The following is a 24,624-nucleotide window of genomic DNA, read 5'->3' on the forward strand; positions in this document are numbered from 1 at the left end:
AGTAGCACTGAAGAAGCGGAAGATGAAGAATATCCTCCAAGTCAATATTTGAAAAGCAGAGCTGATCATAGTGTGGATAACATTCCTCTTAATGATGATGAAAAGCCTTATACAAATGATGATCAAATGATGGAGATGTTGCCAAGAAATATTGTATCAAGGAGTAGGAGTAGACTTTTTCGTATCAATGCAAGTTGTTCTAGTTATACAAGGGGTAGAGCAGAATATCTGACGAGAAGAAGTTCTATCAGTGCTCTCATTTCAAGTGAATGTTGCCAAAAAGATTTCTTGAAACATATGGATTTCAAATTTGCATTAGAAAGCAGGAAGAGATATTTTTCAATGAATAAAAGCATGCAAAATTCATATTTAGTTGGGTGCATGCAATCTACACTGTCAGGTTATGATTATCATATTGGGACTTTTTTTATCTGTAGAAAAGGTTTCAAAATGTTTCATTCGATTGGGAATTTTCGTCTCTCGAGAATTCAAGAAAATTTGGAAAAGGATCCCACATTTTATTCAGAAGTACATCATAAAAGACAGTTTGGTCCATTATCAAATAATGCAATGTCATGGATGAAAGATTTCTTTTCAAAGCATGGAAAGTGTATGCCAAATAGAGAGACAATACATATTCCAGATAATTTTTCAAGACGAGAAATCTACAACTTATACAAAGAATATGCAGAAGGTGCTGAGGGACATGGCCAGTTTATTACATATCAATATTTTGTGAAGGTATGGAAGAAAGAATTCAACAATGTCCGTATTCCTAAGAAGACAAGGATGGGGATTTGCAGTACATGTGCTTCTCTTAAATAAAAAAGGGACAAATGTGAAGGCTCAGAAAGAGGTAAGCGTTCATAACTTTAACTTTTAAAATTGTATAGTCATCAACTATGAAAACATATTTCTTAATGAATCTCTTTTATGTTGTGTAGATTTAATTGTCAAACAACTTCAGGAGCATCACGAACAACAAACAAACGAAAGGAAGAAGTTGTACAAGCATCGAAAGAAGTGTTATGATAATCCGAATAAATATTTGGGTTTGATAATTGATGGTATGGACCAGAAGAAAACACTTTTACCACATTTTGTTCGCACACCCAAAAATTTACAGGAGGAAAACTTTATTCAATTTCACTTGGTCGGTTGTATGTTCTTCAATGGGAAAATGTTGCCAAGGGTGTACTTCACAGCTCCAAATATTCATAATGATGCAAATCTGACCATAACCATAATTCATGATGTGATTTCTCATTGGTCTGGTAATCTTCCTGAAGTTTTGTATCTACAATTGGACAACACTTGCCGTGAAAACAAAAATCAGGTTGTTTTTGGATATCTAAACATGCTTGTTGAATTGAGAATTTTTCAAAAGGTAAAGGTTGGTTTCCTTCTTGTTGGGTACACTCATGACCATATTGATCAAATGTTCAGTCGTTTTTCAATCACATTGAGGAGGAAGGAAGTTGGGAGCTTGCCATCACTAATTGAATGTATTAAGAAATCATACATGCCAGAGCCTACTTTTGATGTGTTGGAAGAAACTGTTGACATGTGAAGGTTTATTCTGGGATCATATGGTGAGGAGAAATGCATTGAACAACTTAATGACATTAGCTTCCAACATCAATTTCGTATCAAAAAAATTGATGGGAAAACACTAATATGGGGCAAGAAGTATTCAACTACTACAGAATGGGCACCGTCATCAGGTTTGCAATTTTTGAAGTTCATTCCAGATCATCCAATATTTGCATCAAAAATATTGTTATTACAATCAGTTGGTGAAGTTCAGAATGCATGCAGACAGAATAGGGCTATAAATTATTCTGATTGCCTGGAAGAAATTAAAAAATGTATTAGATATACATATGAGTACTTTGACATTGTTGATTCAGTTTGGTGGGAGTCATTTTTTAATAATCAAAGTGATATCATTTCGACAACAACAAATGAAGATATACCTTTGAAAAATCCATTTATTTGGCCACAAAATGTGTTGAATGAACATGAGGAAGTAAACATTGTTGAACAACAACAATCTCAAGGTATTATTAATTCTTCACAGGCAGCGGAAAGAGAGATGTATATTGGTTCCAGAAGATCTCGTGCACAACGTGAAGCCATGGAAGACCTTTATAGGGGTTCAGTATAGGATATTAAGGAGGGTTGCATGATTGCAGTGCTAGCAGATGGAGATCCCAATGGCTATCCATTTTGGGTTGCTAAAGTTATAAAGTTATTTATAGAAAATGAGGATGTTACAAGTGTTGAAGTACATTGGTATGCCACAAATACACACCCATTCAATGGTGTGTATAAGCCAGAGATGGTAGTTGACAAAAAAAATGGCGAAAAAAGAAAAAGAAAGGGTACAAATGTAAATCGCCGCCACACAGACATATTAAAATTGGAGGATGTCGACATACTTGTTTATGACTTTAGTTTAACAAAGAGAGGAAATCTTCGCTTCAAGACGATAGAGATTCTGAAAAGGTTGTTACCAGAAGGAACAGTGTTGACATGGGAGTCACCTGAAACCAGTCGTAGATCTAGAAGAATTTTGAAACCTGAAATGTTGGGCATGCATGTGGACTCAGATGGGGCACTAGTTTATGAAAGAGAAGAATATGGAACATCTTCGTCAGCATCCAGTCACTCATATGAAGATGTGAATTCTGATGGTGTGCCAGAAAACATGAGTGATTTTGAATAATGGTTTAAGACAGTTTATATAACTGATGTATGCATCATATCTTCAAATAAAATTAATGTTTTCCATATGGTGTTAAATGAGAAGTTATGAGGCATTTTTATGTTGTTGGATTATATGTCTTAATTATGATAAATTTTATTGTTTAAAATATCTACAATGCAATATTAAATTAGAGATATAATGTATGTTTTATTCAATATACAAATAATGACTTTTGAATGCATTTAGTGATGTAATTTGTTCATAATGTCATGGTTTTTTAATTTTATAGTTGAAAAATTTCATTTTTTTTTGTATCTAGCATGTTATGGTTGAAAACATGTTAAATTTATACTTAGGAAAGAAAAATGATATTCTACTAAAAACATTAGTGTGTTTTTTCCCTCATAAACAACTTTGTTTGACACATAAAAATTTGGTTTTATTAGAATTTTTTTAAAATTTTGAAAATTGACCCTAAAAAAAAATCATTGTTCCAGTGTCATCACTTTCATTTTGAAGCTATATTTTGCACGAAAATTTCATAGTAAATTTTGTAGTCACTGCCATTTTTAAAACATGTTCAATTTTGACACCTAAAAAATAAAAACATTGTTCCAATATACACACTTTTCGTTTTGAGCACTGTTTTTGATGTTTTTTTGGGGTTTTTTTGGCCAGAGTTCTCGTTTTGAGTTTATAGTTCCCGTTTCAAAGTTTACATTCTTTTCTTAAACCATGGCCTTTTCCCATTATTTTCCATCTTGTGAACCCACTTCCTCTTTAATAGTTCTAGAGTCATCATTAGTGATAAACAAAGAAGAATTTGAAAGGAAATCAAATGGATTATACCTTTCTAGTTGCATTCTTTCTTGAACTGATATGCTCATTAGAAAATTATTTGGCTCAACTCCTTATAATTCTTGTTTTTTAATCAAATTTGATTCACCATACTTCAATTAAAACTCTACATTCTCTCGTTATTTCTTCCTTGGTGGGACTTCCTATTTGAGAACATCTTTGATTTCTATAAATACAACATCTTGGCTATACACAAACTTCCTAATTTATGGATTCCAAAGCTTATATCCTTTCAAAACTTCTTACATCCACTAAAGATACACGTATCAACTTTATTATCTAGCTTACTCCTATTTTCCTTTGGAATGTGTACATAAGCATGACATCTAAATACTTTGATATGCTTAAGAGATGGTTTCTTACTAGTCCATACCTCATTTGAAGTCTTATCATCTAAAACTAATGAGTGTAATCTATTAACTAGATAACATGTAGTATCCACTACCCCTTCCTAGAATCCTTGTCCTAATTCAACACCTACGAGCATGCTCCTTTCTTTTTCTATCAAAGTTTCCTTCATCCTTTCAAAATATCTATTATGTTGAGGTGTGTATGGAGTAGTGTTCTACCATGCTATATCATTCTTATTACAGATTCATCATATTCATTCCCATAGAATTCTCCACCATTATCCATCCTCAGCATCGTAATTTTATTCATTGACTCATTTTCCACAAGTGATCTAGATGGATATTGGTGACCACCACATATTTCACTACTCCAACAAGTTTGTATCTTTTAGGACATTTTTTTATTGTTTGTTTTTTTTCAAGGCTTATAGGGTCATTTGGAGGCCCAAAATTATGTTTCTTGGCCATTCAAGGGGCTAGGGGATCCATGGCATGTCCTAGACCCATCCAAAGGTTGCCATCCATGGATAGTTCTTTCCAAGGAGTTTCTCTGTGTCTTAAATGAAGAATGCATGCAAAATTTATAGCTCCAAGAAGTTGATGTACCAATTTACCACCTTGGGACCTACAAACATTTTGGCACTTCATCTTATAGGGTTAAAATTTTTGACCCCTATGGTTCTTTCTTTATGTTAAAAGGCCATTCTTTCATCCTCTTGTGATAGCAATTTCTGATTGTGTGTAACTAGCATCCCTCCGTCTGTTTGTCTATTTGTCTCTCTCTCTCTCTCTCTCTCTCTCGATAACTACCACCATTCTATCTAGGTTATGTTGTACAATATTATGTTATTTTATTTATTAATAGAAGTTGGGTTTTCACTACATATCTATGCTCTCTTCTATATTTCTTTGTGGGTGCGTTTCATTTTCTTTCCTAGTTTTCGCTTTGTTCCTTATAAAACATATCGCTGTGATATCGAAGAAATATGTTACTTGTCATGTCTTGGTGCATGTCCTTAATGAGGTTAGAGTACAAATATTTTTGTCTCGAGCTAGTTTCACATGGGAATGATCACTCTTGTCAACCCAAGTGTCCTTCCATAAAAAAGAAAAGAGATATGATGAAATAAGAGATCCTACCAAGTTATTTCTCAAAGAAGTACTCATGCAATAGAGGAATGAGATGATGGAAAATTTCATATAGATCCTTTGAATATTTCCAATAGCAATGAAGGAACCTTCAATAAGCAATTATTTTAGAGGTGCAAAAACATTCAAAATACAAGTTAATTTGGATATCCCCTTACTTGAAGCCTAAATAAATGCAGATGTAAATAAATCCAAAATTTGTTACGTTATGTCAACTCAAAACTTTTAAAATCTGCTATCTTCCATTAACTCAAACATTTATATATACACAATTTTGTAACCTTTAATTTCATCCTTCAAAATCGAGTGACTCTTTCTATTTTTATATGTCTTCAAATTTCTTATATCTTAAATATTTACAATTAAGTTCTCAACATTCCAAAGTGTGAGAATAAATAAAGAAGCTTGAAAAGTTAACACGATGCTATATAGCATATTTTTCAATATACAAAATTTTAAAATTGTTTGTATGGCGTGGGTGAAGATAAATATTGAAAGAAATTGGAGGAGAATACATGTGCATAAATTACTCACAAAACTATTTATCTATTACATCTCAAAACCAAAATACAAGCCACATAAATAATGCTCATGAGATCCAACAATTTCTAAACTAAGAGATTGTTGTTGAGAAAATATCTCAACAACACAATCCACTCAACAAGCCAATCTACATATTTACTAATGTAAACATTATTTCCAAGTCCCCAATTTAATGCTTACATTACATTATTACAAAGATTAATACAAAAGACACATTATAGTTCACAAATAGTCACATTTTTTTGACTATTCTTCATCAGCACTCATATCCACTCTCGAATCTTGCGAACACTGCTCTTTCTTCACCACTTCATCTTTGAGTTGTCACTTGAACTCCATTTAAAATATAAATGCCTATGACCAGCGTTGACGAACTTTGTATAATTGACGCTTCTCAATCTCCTGAACAATCTCGATACTTGACCACGCTATGGACAAACTCGCATCTATCAAAATTCAACGAACTACACTTTTGATAGTTGTATAGGTGAGTTATATGAGTACTGGGAATATTCAACATTTAATTATGCAACTGACCTTTCTATATACAAGGATCTCATAAATTGAACTATAACTTTAAAATGCAATATATTGGATTGCTTCATTTCATAACCTACATAAATCCTAAATGCAACATATAGACAAGAGCCCCCATTATTCCGTATTCATATGCAGCATAACCAATAAATTGTTCGAATTCTGCAACATAGATGGACAAATCCCACATTTGCTCTCACAACTCCACAGTTGCAAGCAACCTCTTCTATTCCTATTTCAAAATTCTATATGTTAAATTGGGCAACTTAACCGATATTATTCTCGTCATTGATAACTTCCTCCAAAATGGTTATGTTATGCAATTGTTCCTCACCGATATGTTCCTCTGAAATGGTTAATTGTTGCTCAGGTGTCGCTCTATATATAAACTACAATACAAGCATGGCTATGTCTATCAACTGCTCCACAAGCGTGACTGTGTCTCGTAAGTTCTCCTGAGGTGTGAATCTACTTAGCAGTCGTTCCAGATGTGTGGCCCTGGCAACTGCTCCATGTCTTGCAATCACTCCACAGCTGCAGTCGCTATTCTTTGCATTGCTCTCTCTCGCAACTCTCACAACTTATGCACAACCACTTTGTATTTGTATATGCTAAGCAACTGCTCCACAAAGTGAAACTCTTTGGAAGAATTAATGCAAATCATGGATATTCCTTATCTTCCAACGTGTTCCATTGTGTGCACAAAAGCTCACATGCCCTCGTTTATCCAATTCTGATCAATAACAGTTAACATCAATAGATTTTGCAAGGTGTATGCCTGGAGAGCCTCCGCCACGAATAACGAGTTGGAGGAATTCTACAAAATCGACACAACAACTCGTTGGCCCAATCCGAAACTCTCAACATTATCCTGACAGAAACAATGTTGTTGTCGTTGTCATTGTTCACTTGGTTCTCCCGGAGGAAGGCGTATGAATTGGTCGAAGATGGAGCGAAACGAGGACGGCTTCCTGACACAGGATATTCAGTGTTGATGTTGCTACCGTTATACTTGTCTTTGAAGACAATAAGTGCCGTCACCATCAACAGATAAGCTTCTTCTTGGCCAGGAAAGATTCAGTAAGTAAAATTGTCCTTCACTTTCATGATGGGATCAACCATCAGCTAACAGGTCCGGAACAGATAATGAAGATACCACTTATCTCTTCACACACATAACAAAAATGGCCTAGTTCAACACTATTTGACAGCAAGGAACCCATAACATACTACTCTCCTACCCTGTCCGTACATTGATTCAAAAAAATTACGATTCCCTCATCTTCTTCGCCCTCCGTGAAGGGAGTATAGAGAGATGGCTCTGATACCATGAAGATTCCCTCATCTTCTTCGCCCTCCGTGAAGGGAGTATAGAGAGATGGCTCTGATACCATGAAACAAATTGGAGTAAAAGATATTGTGCATAAATTACTCATAAAATTATTGGTCTATTACACCTCAAAACCAAAATACAGGCCACATAAGTAGTACTAATGAGATCTAACAATTTTTAAACTAAGAAATTGTTATTGAGAAAATATATGAACAACACAATCCACTCAACAAACCAATCTATTTATTTACTAATGTAAGTATTATTTCCAAGCAATATAAATACAAGTATGTAATAATTAAATTTGGAACGTCTAAGTGTGAGAATAAAGACACAAAAGTTAAAAATTAGTTAACCTCAAGGTTTATAACATATTTTATTTGTATTACATAAATAAATATAAATACATATAAGTACATAAATATATGATTAATGGAGATTTATTAGTTTGATTATTTATCCGGAGAATGAACTACATTAGTTGATTCGAAACATCAACCAAAACTTAATGATGTCATTAATCCTTATTGTGGAAATATTTTGGAATTGCAATTTACATTTATGGTTAAATTTAGTGGAATGAAAATATTCTTACAATATTAATATGTATAAATGAATTTAGTATCACTGAAATTACATGGCATATGAAAAAAATCACCAAATTAAAAAATAAATAAATAAATTACCATAAAAAAAAAAAATTTAACATTAAAATAATATCGAATTAACATAACTATGGTATAAGTAAATGTAATTCCTTTTCAAAATTAATAATTTTAACATAATCATTCTTTTCATAGATCCATTTGCATGATAATTTTATTATTTTAATAAATAAAAATGAAAAAATAAATCTAAATTAAAAAATATAAATTACTTAGTCTTTGAAATTTAGACCAAGAAAATATACCAAATACCTTTCATTTATCGTAATATTTGTATTAAAAAAAATATCAAAAAAATAAATATAAATAAAAAAATAAAAGTGGTTTCATATTTGAAATTTAGACGACGAAAATATACCAAACATCTACCATTTTTTATACCTACCCAAAGGCATGCAGGTGTATAGCAATCGATATTGCTTTGACTGAAATTAAATTATTTTGACTTATTTGTAGAAGATGCATTTAACTAAAGTTTCAAATAATATGATTTTTAAAATTTATTTTATTTTTTATTATTGCACATTTCATTGGTTGATATACATTGAGGTCTTATTGCCAGCTAATGTCACATATATTGATAAAATTTTATAATAAAATTACAATGGAGAGTGACATCCATTAATGCTAACTTTGTAGTTAACAATAATCCACAACATAAAATGTTGCCTCCTTTTGCATTAAAAAATCCTTCAGTTTATTTTCCTATCATCTCACTAATGGTGTCGTGTAATTGGATGTTAGCATGTAATCCATTTGTCAGGCTTCCCAACCACTAATCCCTATTTGAAAATCAGCTGATATTATTCTCTAGGCTCCACATGGCTTTGCTTGCACCATCTACACAGGGTGTCTTCTCGTCCAATGACTTTGTAACACAGGAAACTCTGCACCATCTACACAGGGTGTCTTCTCGTCTAATCACTTCATAAGGTAGGAAACTCTGCACCATCTACACAGGGTGTCTTCTCGTCCAATGACTTCATAAGGTAGGAAACTCTGCACCATCTACACAGGGTGTCTTCTCGTACAATGACTTTGTAAGGTAGGAAACTCTACTAGACTTTGAGGTTCAGGCCTAGCGAAGGACCTTACTAGCTCAGCTCAGTCCTTTCAAATTTCAAAGAGAAGGAAGTATGGCAGTCCACTACAAATTCAATTGAAAAGGTCGAAACTTATAGAGTGTAGTTCTCTTCTATGGAACCGACCAATTGTACTTCTTCAGGTATCCAGAGATTTAATTTGTTAAACAGTGGTGGGTTAGGGCTCAGAATATGGTTAAGGCAAGCGAGTGTTGAACGAACGTGTCGAGAGAAGGGAGACCTGGTTCAACACAGACCTATAACCTAGGGGCAAGAAAGTCACCACTAATTAGGGAGCTAGCTGCAACTTTGTCAAATATCCTCAAAATTATGCTTGAAAGTCGTATATCTAGTTTTATAGTAATACCTCTCTTAATAGTCAATTTTCTCAAGTAATTTTCAGCTGCCTCATGTAAATCTGCCTCAAGAAAAACAGAATATAGGTTGACTACAAGCAAAGCATCGACATACACACAGAGAATCTCGTGATTGTAAATCGATGTGAAAAAGGGTTTGAACATAACATTTTAATGACAAATTCAATGCGGGGAATTTTCAGAGACTGCAACCATCAGGTAAGATGGATCTTTGCGGATTGGGGAGGGCAGATGACTAATAATGAGGCAGAGTTCTGGGCCCTGCACCAAGGTCTATGCATTGCCATTAGGAATGGCTATAACAACCTGGAAATTTCTGGGGACTCGAAGATGGCGGTTGACATGCTGAGAAGGCTCAGCAACGGGCAGGCATGGGAGAAAGTGGCCAAAAGCTGGCGCACCGCGGGCATTATTCAAGAAATTGCAGGCCTCATCAAGCGCATCAACTATAGACTCATCAGCCATGTTCGGCGCAAAGGCAATCAGCCTGCGGATTGGCTAGCCAATTGGGGCTGTCGAGGACGTGGCAACACCATGGATAGCCAATGGAGAGCGGTGGAAGGTAATCAGGATTGGGAAGAGCTGGCAAACCTAATCAAATCCGATCATGACCATGCCACAAATGTTAATGAATGAATCAGTGAGCTGGACTAATACGGGGAGGTGGAGGCCTCGAGTAAAGGGAAGAAATCCGTTGGGGCATGGAAAAATCATCATGAAAGGGTGCAGAGCGAAGGATCGAGACCTCGACTATAGTACAGTGACGGCGGATGGAGTGGGTGGGCGGAAGTACACTCCAGGTGAGGTAATTAATGGCCGAACGATGAGAGGTGCAGGCTGCGGCTCGCCTAACCTCACAGCAGAAGGGAGGAATACCGATATGATGACAGGGAACAAGGGATTACAGGAGTGCTACGGGCGGCACAGGACAACCGGATCAAACGGTTTCTCGAAGGAAAGAAGCCGGATATATTCCCTAAATCGGCTGAATGAAAAACCATCATGCATATTTCTAAATTGGGTTAAGGGGGAGGTTCCTGTCAAGCATCATCAGAGAGCAGAGACTGTTCCAAGGAACCAGAGAATAAGGAACATCCGACCGTTGTTTACCATGGAAACTAGACAGCAGCGTAGGCAGGTGGAGGAAAACCAGAGTGTCGGGGTTGACAGCCGAAGCCGTAAAGACAAATTCATTATGCAGCAGGACCCTCCTTTTACTGTTCTGGAAATTGAGGATGATTCGGGCGATGACCCAGCCCCAGATACTGGCAGCGACCGCAGATTCCACGGAAACAACTCGCCGGGGGAAGGAAAGGAGCACCGGGAAGCGGATTTGAATAGTTTACAAGGCTCGAAGGTCCGGCGCTATGGCATGAGGAAGCGCAGCCCGCCAACTGATAAGGACCCAGACCGAGACGGCAAACGGATGAAAAGCCAGAAGGGTAAAGGTAAGATGGAGGGGGAGACCTCCAGAGGTGATCAGGGGAAGAAACGGCAGAAAAAAGAAACCGTCATCCACCGTATTCGCAGGGCGGAAAAGGCTTTTAACCGGAACGCTAAACCTGCTGTCCGCAAGCTCATGCAGCACCTGGAAGAAGATTCGATCCAGGAACAATCTGATGAGGAGATGGGAGACTGGGAATTTCTTAACCCTGACCCGGGGCATACGCGTGGGCGCATGTCCTTATTCAAACAATCGCTCCACATCTACTGGGTTATGAAGGGCCTCCTGGCTAAAGCGCTGGAGCAGGTGGCGAAAGAAATGGTCAATCTGGCTAAAGGGGGTCCTGATATCCGCCGTGAGCTAGCATTCCTGCGTGTAGCAATGACTGAACAGGATAAGAAGCTGGAAGCTATACAGCAGCAGCTGAATCGCGTCATCCCAGCCCCAGCGGAAGAAGCAGCTCAGCAACCTCCTGGCGGTAACGAATGATATGAAATATGTTTAAGAACTATAGAAATTTTTGTGGTTTTAGCTTTGCACCTGATATAGATAGTAGAAAGTATGCAGTTCAGAACAGTAGTTTTAGGCATAGTTCTAGTAAGGCTCATGATTGTATAGTTTATCTAGCTCAGACTAACAGACTGAGAGCCTTCTATTTTTGGGCTGCTTTCAAAAACTATCGATGGCACTCGGGCCCGGTTTCCCCTAGTGGGCGGGCAAAGACTGATTATGATATGATGTAATGTTTTTTGAACGAGTAATAGAATGAGAAACACCACAGCTTACAAAAAAAAAAAATGACAAATTCAATGCGAACATAATCTATGAATCTCGAAAATAAAAAATAATATCACTTGCATATTATTGGTTCATGGCACCATTTTGACCTCGTGATTTTGCCCAAACCGTCCGACACCTTCTCTAGGTTAATGTTCATGTTAACCTCCTAAATTTTTTATTTTTCCTTCTCAGAACATCATTTCATTTTATTTCTGATAGCTTATTGTTTTTACAGAAATTTTAAAGAGGAACTTTCTGTTCCTAAGTGTACTCTAACTCTCATCTACGCCTAAAAAAATAAAATAAAATAGAAGTGTGAAAACTTTGCAAAGCTAAGGAAACATTTGTTGTTCATGAATTCAAATACAAACCCTGTTATCATAAGAGCATTTTAGTGAAAGAAAAACCTGTTACAGTAAGGGAATTTTAACAAAGGCTCTATTTTGACTTTGGGGCGTTTCCTTGCCAAAACACTATCCAAAACCTCTACATTCGGTTTTGTATTTGCAAACTCCTCAACCAGAAAATAATTATCCCTATGCTGCGAGCAACCAATCATGGCGGCCTTTCTGAGAACTATAGTCACGGAGGTTCTAGCTGCACACAAATGTGAGGGGCGTGAAGTGTCAAAGATGGCTGCTAGTATTTTCACTCACAGAAGTGAAGGGCGCAAGAGGTTTCTAGCTACACACAGAGGTAGAAAGGCGTGAAGCGTCAATGATGGCATTTGGTATTTTCACTCTATCTAGAAGTGGCATTAGAAAACATTGTCAGATAACACTTACAACGTGTTATTATCATTCTCTTTCATTCCTTAAAATTGTATGATGCTACGTGATTCGACTTACCTATGTTGATGCTACATGATTTGGCTTACCTATGTTGATGCGGCATGATTTGGCCCATATTTTTTTATGGTTTTTTTAAGCTGTAAACTTCAAACTAAAAGAAATAAAATGTTTTGTGAACACTTACAACGTGTTATTATCGTTCTTTTTTATTCTTTAAAATTGTATGATGCTGCATGATTTGGCTTACCTATGTTGATGCTACATGATTTGGCTTACCTATGTTGACCCCTGTGGTATTATACGAACATGTTATGGACTATTTAACAAATATAATAATAACATATTCCAATTTGAACACAATGTGGAGAATAAACTTATTACACCTTTTCAATGCAGAGAATAAAGACATTACACTATTTACAGATCATACGGAGCGTGAAATTGTGCTCCAAGCATAAGCATGTGCATTGAAACCTCCAAAGCGCCGTAAGCCTAGGAACCAAACACCCATCCCATGGGTAGATGATATATAAGTGCATCTTTGTCTGCTTACTTTTACCAATTACAGTTGTGAAAAATGAACTTTCCACACCAACGAAAACGTTTGTATGGTAATCCCAATTGTGAAGAGTGGGCAAACTCCCAAATCTGGCATAAATGTGAAAATATATTGCAGGATGTGATATGAGCTCAACAGATATGATTCCTCCAACTGCACCAAAAGGAACTTCAAAAAGAAAAAAGTTCCATGTGCCTTGACTGGAATTTAATATGGAAGAATTACTGAAATATTGCTCCAAAAAAAGACTCTCAGACTTTGTCGATTCTCCTTTGTTGATTGGTAGATAGTAAGACTCAAATGGTAGGTTGACTCCCACCCCTTTAACCCTCTGATGTGGGTGCACTTTCCATGTGGAATTTTCACTAGTGTTTCCATTGTTGCAAGTATATATTCTCCACTTCAACACAAAGCAAAGATATGGCTCAACTTTTTGTTGATTTTCCTCTAAAACATGTACACCAATATACCACCAACCAAGATTTTGTGATTGAATGGATAAGCCAGACTTCCTTGCACGTATTACATTGTCATATGATGTTCTTTGTTTTAATGCACCATATATGAAATAAAACATTGCTTCTACTTTAGTCTTCATTGTGATGTTATTAGACTTAACATCTTTGTTGTCAATTGCACTAGCAAAAGAGTTGAAGCTCTCATATCCAACCATCACTTCCAACACAGAACTACAGTCTACAATCTTCAAGGAGAAGAACTTCCATCCCTCATGTTTAATGCATTCTTTGGAGTTTGATTATTTGCATAATAGTGCATGCTTGTCTGGCTCTAATAAACAATTTTTATTTTTTTGTCCATCATATTTCTACCCTTACAAAAATACATTTCTTCATTGTTTCCTCCATCAATGTATTTGTTGCAATTGAGCAAGAAAGTTTCAATGATATTGCTCAACAATTGTCAAACACTTCCTTTCCCCAAATGATAGGAATCTCTAGTCTGGCCCAATTTCTTACCGTTTAGAGGATTTTTAGACAAATGACTTGGATGGTTATTTAAACCAACATGAGAGAAGCTATGAAAATTCACTGTATTATTGCAGGATGGTCCTCTAAAAAATTTGCTCTTACATCTAAAAACTATTATTTGAACATCAATAGAATAAGTTGAGACTTGAATGATCATTTTTGATTAAGTATGTGTAGGACCAATATTCTATTGATCAAGCTCCTTCGTCATTCACACATCAACAAAGTTGTCCCGCTTGCATATGAAAGATTGAGATGGTGAATGAATAAATCGATAGTTGTTTCGAACAGACAAAGACAAACCTTTCATTATGGGACTGAAAAGGATCTTCTTTTCGCAGACTTAATATTCAATATAAATTCATGAATGCCTCCTTGTTTTGGACACTCACGTTTTAAGTTATTTGAACATCAATAGAATAAGTTGATCTTTGACTGATCATTTTTTATTGACTATGTGTAGGACCAATATTCGACTCTTCGTTTTTGATTGAGTACATGTAGGACCAAAACCAGTGAGGAAATATCATGTAATTTCTACGAATTCCTATTTTATGTTAAACCAAAGCTCTAATTACCTAGTGTTTTAAGTCAAAGGTCATACATCAATTGCATCATGCTTTAAGCTCATAAGCACTTCACTTGTGATTTTAGGGAGTAATAATATAGTTAGCTACAAGTACTTAAGACTAATTAGTAATTAAATAAGTTTAAAATTTAGTGAAAAAAAATATATATATATATAATGCAATTTAAAATTGTTTGCTATTTTAGAAAACGATGGTGGGTATATGACCGTATTTCCTTATTTAAATAAGGAACAAAAATAAAAATTGATAGTGAATCTTTTGGTTCTTGATTGGTATACATTATGTAAGAAAAACATCAATTGCATCATGCTTTAAGCTCGTAAACGCTTGTGGTTTTATAATATAGTTAGCCACAAGTACTTAAAATTAATTATTAATCAAATAAATTTAAAAATTTCACCAGTAAAAAATAAATAAATAAGTATGATGTAATTTAAGATTGTTTATTTTTCTAAAAACCCAAGGTAAGTATATCAACATATTTTCTTATTTAAATACCATATAAAAACAATGCAAAAAACTGATTTAAATACCATATAAAAACAAAGTAAAAAACTGTTTTTGCATCCATTGTGTAAAAAACATATATCTCATTTATTTTTTTGATTGCGACAACGCTTTGCTTCTTAAGAAGCATAAAACATCTCATTTATTTATTTTTATTACAATGATGATGCAATAAAACCAACAATGGAATTGAACCCCTAACAACAAGGATGCATTGCATTTGGCATACCTGCCGTATAAATGATAGCTCCCTGGTTTCTTAAGTCTATAAAATATTGAATATATTGAATACCTCTATTCGTTTACCCAAAACCACTACAAAAAAGCTTATAAAAATATTGAATATATTGAATACCTCTATTCGTTTACCCAAAACCACTTCAAAAAAGCTTATGGAAAATATTTGCTTGATACCAATTGCCTGTTCGTCTCTATGAGTTCTGGGCTGTTTAGGAACAGTTCTGGGCTATTTAGTTCCTGCCATGCCATTCTTTAGTGGATTCTTCATCATATTGTTGGTAATGATGCAAATAACATGCCATTGAAACCTTCCGTCACTGCCTTATATACTCAGGTATATCTTATATAATATGTGCACAGAATGAAATGTACACGGGGCTGCGAGAAAGCGGACGAATAGACCAAGCTGGCCGGTGGAGACCGTACCGAATTTGAATGGGGAAATTATTCACCGAATTGGTGAATTTTCGAATTTTTTTCCAGTACTGTTGAACTTGGTAACTATGATGTAAACTCTTTTGAAGCACCTTTGGTAGAAATCCGTGTTGCACCTCTCTGCTGATTCGGATTCTTAGCCAAAGGATAGATTCGTGTTTCCAATGCGTGTATGTATAGAAGATAACTATGACTACCCACACAAGGCTTGATTTAAACAGAGTCCCAGAGAAATAAAAAAGGATTATGTCCACATTTAAAACTACTGTTTTTGATATCAACAACATGATATATTAACCACCAGTTGCTTGAAATCTTAAATTCAATAATAGCGCGCCCCAATCTCTGCCTGTGCTGCTGATAAGGAATTCAGCAAACAACGTAGGTCCTGTTGATCAGCAAAATTTAAACGATAATAGGATCTTCAATTCATTAGTAAAGCTGATACAGACATTGAAATGGTGTTAGTGACGAGGTGGTTTAAAAAAAACACACTTATCAAAGAAATCTGGCCTTCACCAAAGAAAATCTGTAGTCAACCTTCCTTGGTAGTAATAATAATAGTCTGCCATTGTGACTGCAATAATAGTTAGTTTTCTGCCATAGCGCCTGCAATAATAGCGCGCCAAAGAAAATCTAGCCTTTACCAAAGAAAATCTGTAGACAACATTCCTTGGTAGTAATTAGGCTGATAGGCCTTCCCTTTGGAACAGAGTTTCGTCGTTCCTTTTTCTCCCGTGCTGACACGTGGACAGTTATGCCATCAATGGGTTTCTCCCTTCCCTTTGTCTCCCGTGCTTCTTTTCTTTGAGAGATTGACACCTGGCATTCTTCAGATGAGAATGTACATCTGACATCTGTGCACAGTTTTTTTAGGGCCGCTCTCTACTGACATCTGTGCACATTTCGTGATATTCGTCACGCTTTTCCTCCTTCAGTTACTGGTCATGGCCTTCATCCTTCAGTTACGGGCGGAACATGGCCTTCATCCTTCAGTTACGGGCGGAACATGGCCTTCATTTCTGTTATGGGCGGAGGGTTGTTATCGGCAGAGAGCTCGAGAACCATCGTCCTCATTGTTACAAGTAAACGAGTCTATGTTGTTGCAGGTTTCTTGTGAGTGCGAGAAAGAATGGCAGGCGCAGGCAAATACGTATCTGTAGCCCTGTTGGTCGTTGTCATGATGATGATGGGAGCAGCAGAAGCAGCAGAGGTGAAGGCAGCTGCGCCCAGTCCGACAATGGAGGCAGGGGCTGCTTCAATGCGCGCCCTTCCCTCCCTATTCTCTGCCCTCGTCGCTTCCTTCATTCCCTTTCTGGCATGTCGATTTTACTGAGATGTCTTGTGGTTGTTCTCAGTTCCATTTTTCTGATGCCCTTCAGAGGCGGCTACTATTTTCTTCATATATATAGTTCTCATTTATGTCATATTATTCTTTTCGATTCTTTTCCGGAGTAGAGGCAGTGTATTTTGTATCTGGTACACTGTTTTCTTTCTTCAAGTTAACGCAGTGTATTTTGTATCTGGTACATTGTTTCCTTTTTTCAAGTTAATCTAGGAAATGAAGGGATCTTTTCAGGGTCCTTTCTTATTTATTGTATATTCTCTGAACCAATAAAATTCTCTTGGACAATCTTGGATTATTATAATGGGGGCGACATTCCACGGAGTTAGGGTTTGTCCGTTTAAGGGTTATTGATGAATGTCTTTGAGCAGAATGTATAGTAACTTTTCAGATTGAATAGGTGATGGCCATGTGTATCCTGTTGCTTCAAGTGAATACTATATATGTGGATGATTGCCGATGTTCAGAGTAATAGATTAGAAGATATACAAGAAATGATCAGTGATTGTTGAATTAGTTTTCTAAAAGATTGAAATGGCTTCCAACATCAGGTTGGGTTCTTCATTTTTTTTTGGCTAACATTGTTCAGCGATGTATGGGAAATAAATTTAATGGTATTTGAATTAAGTTACGGGCGGAACATGGCCTTCATCCTTCAGTTACCGGCGGAACATGGCCTTCATTTCTATTATGGGCGGAGGGTTGTTATCGGCGGAGAGCTCGAGAACCATCGTCCTCATTGTTACAAGTGAACGAGTCTATGTTGTTACAGGTAAACGCTTTGCTGATATCTCCTTCACTGTCACAAGATCAATCAGGCTTATGAGGTAAATTGCCTGCCTAAGAGTAATCTTTATCTATATGCATTTTCATTCTGTAATATGGGACTCTTATGCAGGCCCACGGTTTTCTGATTGTTGTTACTTTTGTGATAATGAGCAGACGTTAATGTCCAGTTTAGCAAAGGCAAAGCAGCAAAGCTATTCTGTTGATTACTCTGTCGAGGGCATGATGGGAATCAATAACGCTTATTGGGACGAGTGGGAAGAATGGATAGGATGGGAAGGAGCTGGAACCCTTGATTATTCCTCTCATATTAACATTTATGCCTGATGAAATTTTATCATAGACTGTGTAGGTGTCTATTGTCCGGCCTTGCAAACAGTTATGGCCTCTCCATTACCGATCCCATGTTGACTGTTATGGGCTATCTATAAGGAATGTAACTGAACACAATGAACATCAATCAGCCAACCTTTGAAACGGTATGATAGTAGCAGGCACTGCAGATGGTACTGGGGTCTATAATATATCATGTGTACGTACGTGATGATTTTGGCTGTTTGAACTGATGACTAACACTGGGCAGATGGTGCCTGCAATGTCATGCTTTTCATGGTGAATGACATGTTAGTAGCCTTTCATATTAAATATTTAGTCAGTTAGATTTTGGTAAAATTCTTGGCTGTCCCATTTAACTGTTACCTTGATCATCGACAGGAACTGTTTATGAACGTCCTTGTGCATTTATATTTTGTTTGTTACATCAGTCAATGTTTTGCTGAACCTCAGAATGGTTTTGCTTTCTTGCTGTTTTTATTTGAAGCATGCAGAGACCACCATCGAACACAACACCAAATCGATTCAATAATGCATTTGATGTAATGTGCATAACTTCCTCTTAGCCTCTACATGTATGCATACATGTTTCCTCATTTTAACATTTATAAACTTAAATTTACCAATAAAGTAAACCATGGAATATTTTCCAGCTAGGCAGTTATCAAAAGGAGTCAGATCCAATTCTACTCTGTATTTTCTCCATAGAAGTGGAGTTCTGGCTATCTCATCTCTATTTGAGGACAGTTTTCAATTATGGGTTGTAACGTGGTTTTTTTAACTTTATTCTACCTGGTTGATTGTTACAGGTACCCAAAGTCATGTATGAATACCTCGGAGGACAGCCTGGCATGCAGAGACCACCATCAAACACAGCACCAAATCCATTCAATAATGCATTTTATGGGGCTGCTTCAGGATTTATTCGAGATGGATTAGGTGCATATGGGGAAAGAATTTTTGGAAGTGGCACAGAAAATGTGCAAAGCATTGTATGAGTTGCACTTTTATCCTGGTTGAATCACTTTGAAATTTCTAATAGGTCTCCATTTAAAATGAGAGATGAGTCAATTGATTCCATGGATAGGGGTTTACAGCAAGAATAGTTTCCTTTTTTAATTTCTTCTGATTGACAAAGTTTCTCTTAATAAGCTGAGGTGATGATTTTTATGAGCAGGTCAGCAAATATTTTTCTGATCCACAATATTATTTTCAAGTGAACAACCGATATGTGAAGAACAAGCTGAAAGTAATCCTGTTTCCCTTTTTGCACAGGGTAAGTCACAAAGTATCTGACTCCACTGAAAATTCATCTCCCCATAGTGGTAGTATTTTCATTTTGCTTGAGAATGTTTGTAATCATACATAAGTTTAATTTTTTTTTGTATGTTTTCACTGTGTTTTTTTAGGGTCATTGGACAAGGATAGCTGAGCAGATTCCAGGCGGTCTCACACACAAGCCACCTATCTATGATATAAATGCTCCAGACTTATATATTCCCTTTATGGCATTTGGAACTTATTTAGTCCTCTGTGGCTTCACAATAGGTCTGCTTGGGAAGTAAGTATTCTTCCCTGGCTGCATAATTCTTAGACATCAAAGTAACTTGTGATTTTTTGTCTTATCCTGCGCTAATTGTTTCATCCAGCGCCTGGTATAATATGCATCAAACTGGTCTTTTTCAGCGTTCTCCTAATATGTAATGCAAAGAATCAGAAATGACATTAAATTTTTATTTTCTTCTCTTCATTATTCTTCTCTTTCTATCTGCATTGTACATATTTGCCCCATACGTCATCCAGTCCATTTTCAGTGTCATAATTGACTCCTCTTCAAGCATTTGCTTTCAAATCTCATTATTTTGAGCTGGCATTGTCTCCACAAGCAAATTGTTGGTCTCCTAGAAATGGAAACATGATAAGCTGTGCTCCTTGGATGATTAAGGTCTTCTCTGAACTTGAGGGTAGTTTATTGTGTTAAAACTTAAATTTCCTTGACCCCATTAACTTGGGAATTTACCACCTAGTAGATTATGCCCACGATTTTCTGATTGTTGTTACTTTTGTGATAATGAGCAGACGTTAATGTCCAGTTTAAGATGAGCAGACGTTAATGTCCAGTTTAGCAAAGGCAAAGCAGCAAAGCTATTCTGCTGATTACTCTGTCGAGGGCATGATGGGAATCAATAACACTTATTGGGACGAGCGGGAAGAATGGATGGGATGGGAAGGAGCTGGAACCCTTGATTATTCCTCTCATATTAACATTTATGCCTGATGAAATTTTATCATAGACTGTGTAGGTGTCTATTGTCCGGCCTTGCAAACAATTATGGCCTCTCCATTACTGATCCCATGTTGACTGTTATGGGCTATCTATAAAGTTCCTGCTATTGGCAGAAAAACAACTGTTTTAGAAAGCCCATAAAGCTTCTTCATTCATCTCCTGGAAATACAATATGTTCTTCTAACTGTATAGTTGATTTTATTTATCTTCCGTTGGTTTCCATAACACAAAGGACTTACTGATCCAGATGAAGCAACAGCTTTCTGAGTTGTCTCTGTTTTAGTGAGTCATTTGATTTGGTCATGGGTCCCGATTATTAGACTACCTGTACATATGTTATGTTCATTTATACTCTAAACTACTTGTACATACCTGCGGGATATCTCTCTGGACCATGTGATTATTATGGGGATCTGCTCTTCATTAAAGAGCTCCTAACTATTCTTCCTGCAATTTGTAATGACATTCATTTAATGGAAACCATTATTTTGATTAAGAGATCTTTGATCATTGAGATGAAATGCTGCCGTTTCATTACATAATGCAAAATTTCTACATATTTGATCCTTGAGACATAATGAAACCGTTTCATTCCATAATGAATTTTTCTATTGTATATCATCCTGAACAAGGCATTATTCTTGGCTGTAACTATAGGCAATCCCTACCTGTACTTGCAGGATTCAAATGTTGTTAAGTTTTACCATTAATGTTAATTTTATATGTTTCATCTGGGACTGAGATATATTCAATCAATTACTTTTGAGTATTTGCTTTCTAGATTGTTACCGTGACAAATCTAGGGTAATCCCTGAAAAATTATGCTTGGGGCTATAATTGTGGAGCCATTGAGTGCAGAATTGATGCGTAGATCCTGTGGCAAGAGAGATCTGAACTGTGCAGGGCGATTGAAGTAGGCAAAGTGTCCAGGTTACAGATGTAGCGGCGAAGAGTGGCCAACAATGGGGTGGCACTAAAACTACTTATGTGATAGATACGGAAGAAGAAACTCATCACAATTTCGAAAGTATTCATATTTTCCATTTAAAATGTAAATTCTTCTGATTCCTTTTTCAAGAAAACAGTGGGAATTTATAGATTGTGTTTCTTTGTTTACATTAATGATAAAAGATCCAGACGAAATTCCCTGAAGGCTTGTTCTTTTTCAGGGTTTGAGTGAAAAAAGTTGCTGCGTATGTATCCTACTTATGGAAAAGGGTATAAACAGTGTTGGGGCAGCAAAGATTGCTCCAGAGAAAATTCCAAGAAACTGAAATCATTTTAATTGAATTTGAAATTGTAGAAACCTTGAACCCCTTTCTTGGTTTGAAATCAAAGTTGAAGATGATTGGTCTGAGTAGAAGGAAAACGAGTGTATGGGAGTATGGGAGTGTAGAAGGAAAAATATCTGGAAACACAGATTATGTGAGGAAGCAAAACACAAAGATGGTCTAAAACTATTGTTAGAATTGGATATCAAAGAAACATGTTAACCTATTGCGAATGAGTGATGCATAAGCAGTTTTATGTGGGGGCAATTGGTGTGGAACCAATGTTCTATGTGAACTGGCGATCATTGGGAGTTGTTATCTGGAGACACAGATTAAAGTATAACTGAAAGTTTTGGTTGAGACTATTTCCATTTTTGGAAAGCCAAATTGTAAAATGCCCTTTAAAGGAAGGATGTGTAGGGATTGCAGAAATTTCCAGAATCAATTTCCGTTGTCCCAATCGATGTACCTCGCATCATACAAAACGATTTGCCATCAAATTGGGCATGCCCTTTTCTTTGCAATGCGATTCACTCTTAATTTCAATAATGCAACTTATGGAACCACCACTCCGTTTGAGTTATCTGCAGACTCCCCGTATTGGGAACGCTCAACTCTCTCCGACGCCGATTGGACCTGCAACTAAACCTCGTTAGCTCATTCATTTTCTTATCTATTTTCTATAAATGTTCAGGAAGTGAAAATGCAACAAACCTCTTTGTTCCAATTAGTACGTGCTGTAAGAATAATGAGTACTAACGTCTGCAGTGCCACTCCCAGGATTAATCCCCACCAGATTCCCTGCCATTGCCAATGTCAGAAAGAAACATACTACAATATACTCAGAAACAGGATAAGATTATTCCTCTGTTATCTTTTAATTTTGCATCTTTGAGCATGGACAATCTAATTATATTGAAAAAAACAAATAAAAGTAGAAAAAGTTAGCTATGTATTTCAAATAATTACATCGATTCCAAGACTGGTCTTCAATCCTAAAGCAATTCCAACTGGTAAGCCAACAAGATAGTATGTCACTAAATTCACATATGCCACCACAGCTTGCCATCCACATCCAATTGCCACCCCTGCAATCACAATACCTTTATGATGTCAACGAAAATATAACCTAAATATAGCAAACATCAACTACCAGCTTTCTGCTGCAAATAAATTGTTGATACTGAAAATTCCAACCTGAGAGAATAGGTTGGGTGCCATTCAAGAGAACAGATATTGCAAGTAGAGGTATCAATGCATAGACTGCGCGTATAACCACAGTGGTGCTTGTGAAGGCCATGGCGAGTTCTTTCTTCAGTATCAGAATCCCAATGGCAAGTATGACACTTATTATGAAGCAAGTGACCACCACAACTATAACTGAAAATCTTGCAGTTTTAGGTCTCCTGGCTCCCAACTCATTACCCACTCTTATACTGCAAATAATATAAATACCACAATAAAGAAAACCAATTTCTAGATACAGCAAATGGGAAAAAAAAGGTATACCATGCTATATAAAACCGTTGAATTTATGTGAATTGCAGTTTTGCCCAATATTGGAGAATCCTACCTTCAGGAGAGGGGTCAATTGTTTGACCCCTCTGGCGATGGTCAGATTTAAAGATATTCCCAAAATCTGCAATAGCCATAAAAATGCCCCAATAAAACAATATATTACTACTGAGACCCAACATTTCCATCAACTCCCAGTTGTAATAATTCATGCTGCATATATGTTCAAAACCTGGCACGTTAGAGATATATTAACTGGCATAGCTATCTAACAAAGTTGGGACAATGCATAGGCATGGAGCTTGTATTTGGCTTTAAATTAGTTAGCTTTAAATGGGAAAGTCTCATACCAAACAGAAATGGAATCCAGAGCGACCTCTGCATTTGGCAGCCAACCCGATACAAGCACCAATACTTCAATGTACCATATTTCCAAACTGCAAAATTAGGTGTGGAACAAAACAAAACTTGTCAAAACAGGCTAAGCTATTATGTAAACACCCAGATATAATTTAGATAGTTTGTGTATCTTCCAAAGAGTATTAAGGCATACGTTAGCATAACAGCCGATGCCAACGTGGTTATTGCCTTCGTCACTACTTACCTTTATATATGCTTGACTATCTATAGAACTTTCTTCCTTTCACTAATCCTATCGGCCTCTCTTTGTACCTTTTGGGACAATTGCTAGTAATAATAGTCTGCCATATTGCCTGCAATAATAGTGAGTATTGTTAACATAGTTCCAACTGATTCTAACCCTATCTTAAAAAATTTAACAAAACTTTCCAAAGTACAGAAAATAAACATAATAAGCAATGAAAACTCTGGAGTCGTATGTTAGTATTCCACATTGTTTGTAGAGGCCTGTTACAGGACAATGACATCAGAAGAAACTCATAGCTTCTGCCATTATTCCTGCAATGATAGTTATTTGATGATAAACTATTGTTAGTTCTGTGATCAGAAGAAGCTCACTGGAATTACAATAATAGATTCTGCCATTGATCCTACAATAATGGTTAGTTGATGATGAATAAAATAGTTCTAACGGATTCTAAATAATTTTCCAACTTAAAGAAAATAAACATAAGCAGTTTTTGAACCATGACTGATGCAGTAGAATTTCTACATTGTTTGCAAAGGAC

The 24,624-nt window shown here is 36.3% G+C and overlaps 3 protein-coding genes across 3 annotated transcripts; 2 read left to right on the forward strand and 1 right to left on the reverse strand.

Moving 5' to 3' along the window:
• Positions 1–17,050: 17,050 nt before the first annotated feature.
• Positions 17,051–17,572, forward strand: LOC149171113 (uncharacterized). Its single transcript, XM_089427439.1, has one exon. The coding sequence runs from the start codon at positions 17,072–17,074 to the stop codon at positions 17,273–17,275; it is 204 nt and encodes a 67-aa protein (XP_089283565.1). The 5' UTR covers positions 17,051–17,071; the 3' UTR covers positions 17,276–17,572.
• Positions 17,573–19,224: 1,652 nt separating this feature from the next.
• Positions 19,225–20,368, forward strand: LOC149171114 (uncharacterized). Its single transcript, XM_089427440.1, has 3 exons — positions 19,225–19,395; positions 19,581–19,679; positions 19,813–20,368. Exons 1-3 carry the CDS (start codon positions 19,225–19,227, stop codon positions 19,966–19,968), a joined length of 426 nt encoding a protein of 141 aa, XP_089283566.1. The 3' UTR covers positions 19,969–20,368.
• Positions 20,369–22,413: 2,045 nt separating this feature from the next.
• LOC149171115 (protein DETOXIFICATION 41-like) lies at positions 22,414–23,382 on the reverse strand. The gene is made up of 4 exons (XM_089427442.1): positions 23,159–23,382; positions 22,931–23,049; positions 22,676–22,762; positions 22,414–22,597 (listed from the first exon to the last, which is right to left on the reverse strand). The coding sequence occupies exons 1-4, from the start codon at positions 23,259–23,261 to the stop codon at positions 22,517–22,519; spliced, it is 390 nt and encodes a 129-aa protein (XP_089283568.1). The 5' UTR covers positions 23,262–23,382; the 3' UTR covers positions 22,414–22,516.
• Positions 23,383–24,624: the final 1,242 nt, after the last annotated feature.

Source organism: Pinus tabuliformis, chromosome 4_2, assembly GCF_031772625.1.
Source record: "Pinus tabuliformis cultivar Carrire ecotype Pingquan chromosome 4_2, CPIR1, whole genome shotgun sequence".
NCBI classification, from domain to species: Eukaryota; Viridiplantae; Streptophyta; class Pinopsida; order Pinales; family Pinaceae; genus Pinus; species Pinus tabuliformis.

Coding starts and splice junctions, on each gene's coding strand:
- LOC149171113 (XM_089427439.1), top strand. CDS start 17,072: ATGGCAGGCGCAGGCAAATACGTATCTGTAGCCCTGTTGGTCGTTGTC.
- LOC149171114 (XM_089427440.1), top strand. CDS start 19,225: ATGTATGAATACCTCGGAGGACAGCCTGGCATGCAGAGACCACCATCA. Junction 19,396..19,580: donor CAGAAAATGTGCAAAGCATT/GTATGAGTTGCA, acceptor TTTTATGAGCAG/GTCAGCAAATATTTTTCTGA. Junction 19,680..19,812: donor TGTTTCCCTTTTTGCACAGG/GTAAGTCACAAA, acceptor GTGTTTTTTTAG/GGTCATTGGACAAGGATAGC.
- LOC149171115 (XM_089427442.1), bottom strand. CDS start 23,261: ATGGCCTTCACAAGCACCACTGTGGTTATACGCGCAGTCTATGCATTG. Junction 23,050..23,158: donor CACCCAACCTATTCTCTCAG/GTTGGAATTTTC, acceptor TTGTGATTGCAG/GGGTGGCAATTGGATGTGGA. Junction 22,763..22,930: donor AGACCAGTCTTGGAATCGAT/GTAATTATTTGA, acceptor TGGCAATGGCAG/GGAATCTGGTGGGGATTAAT.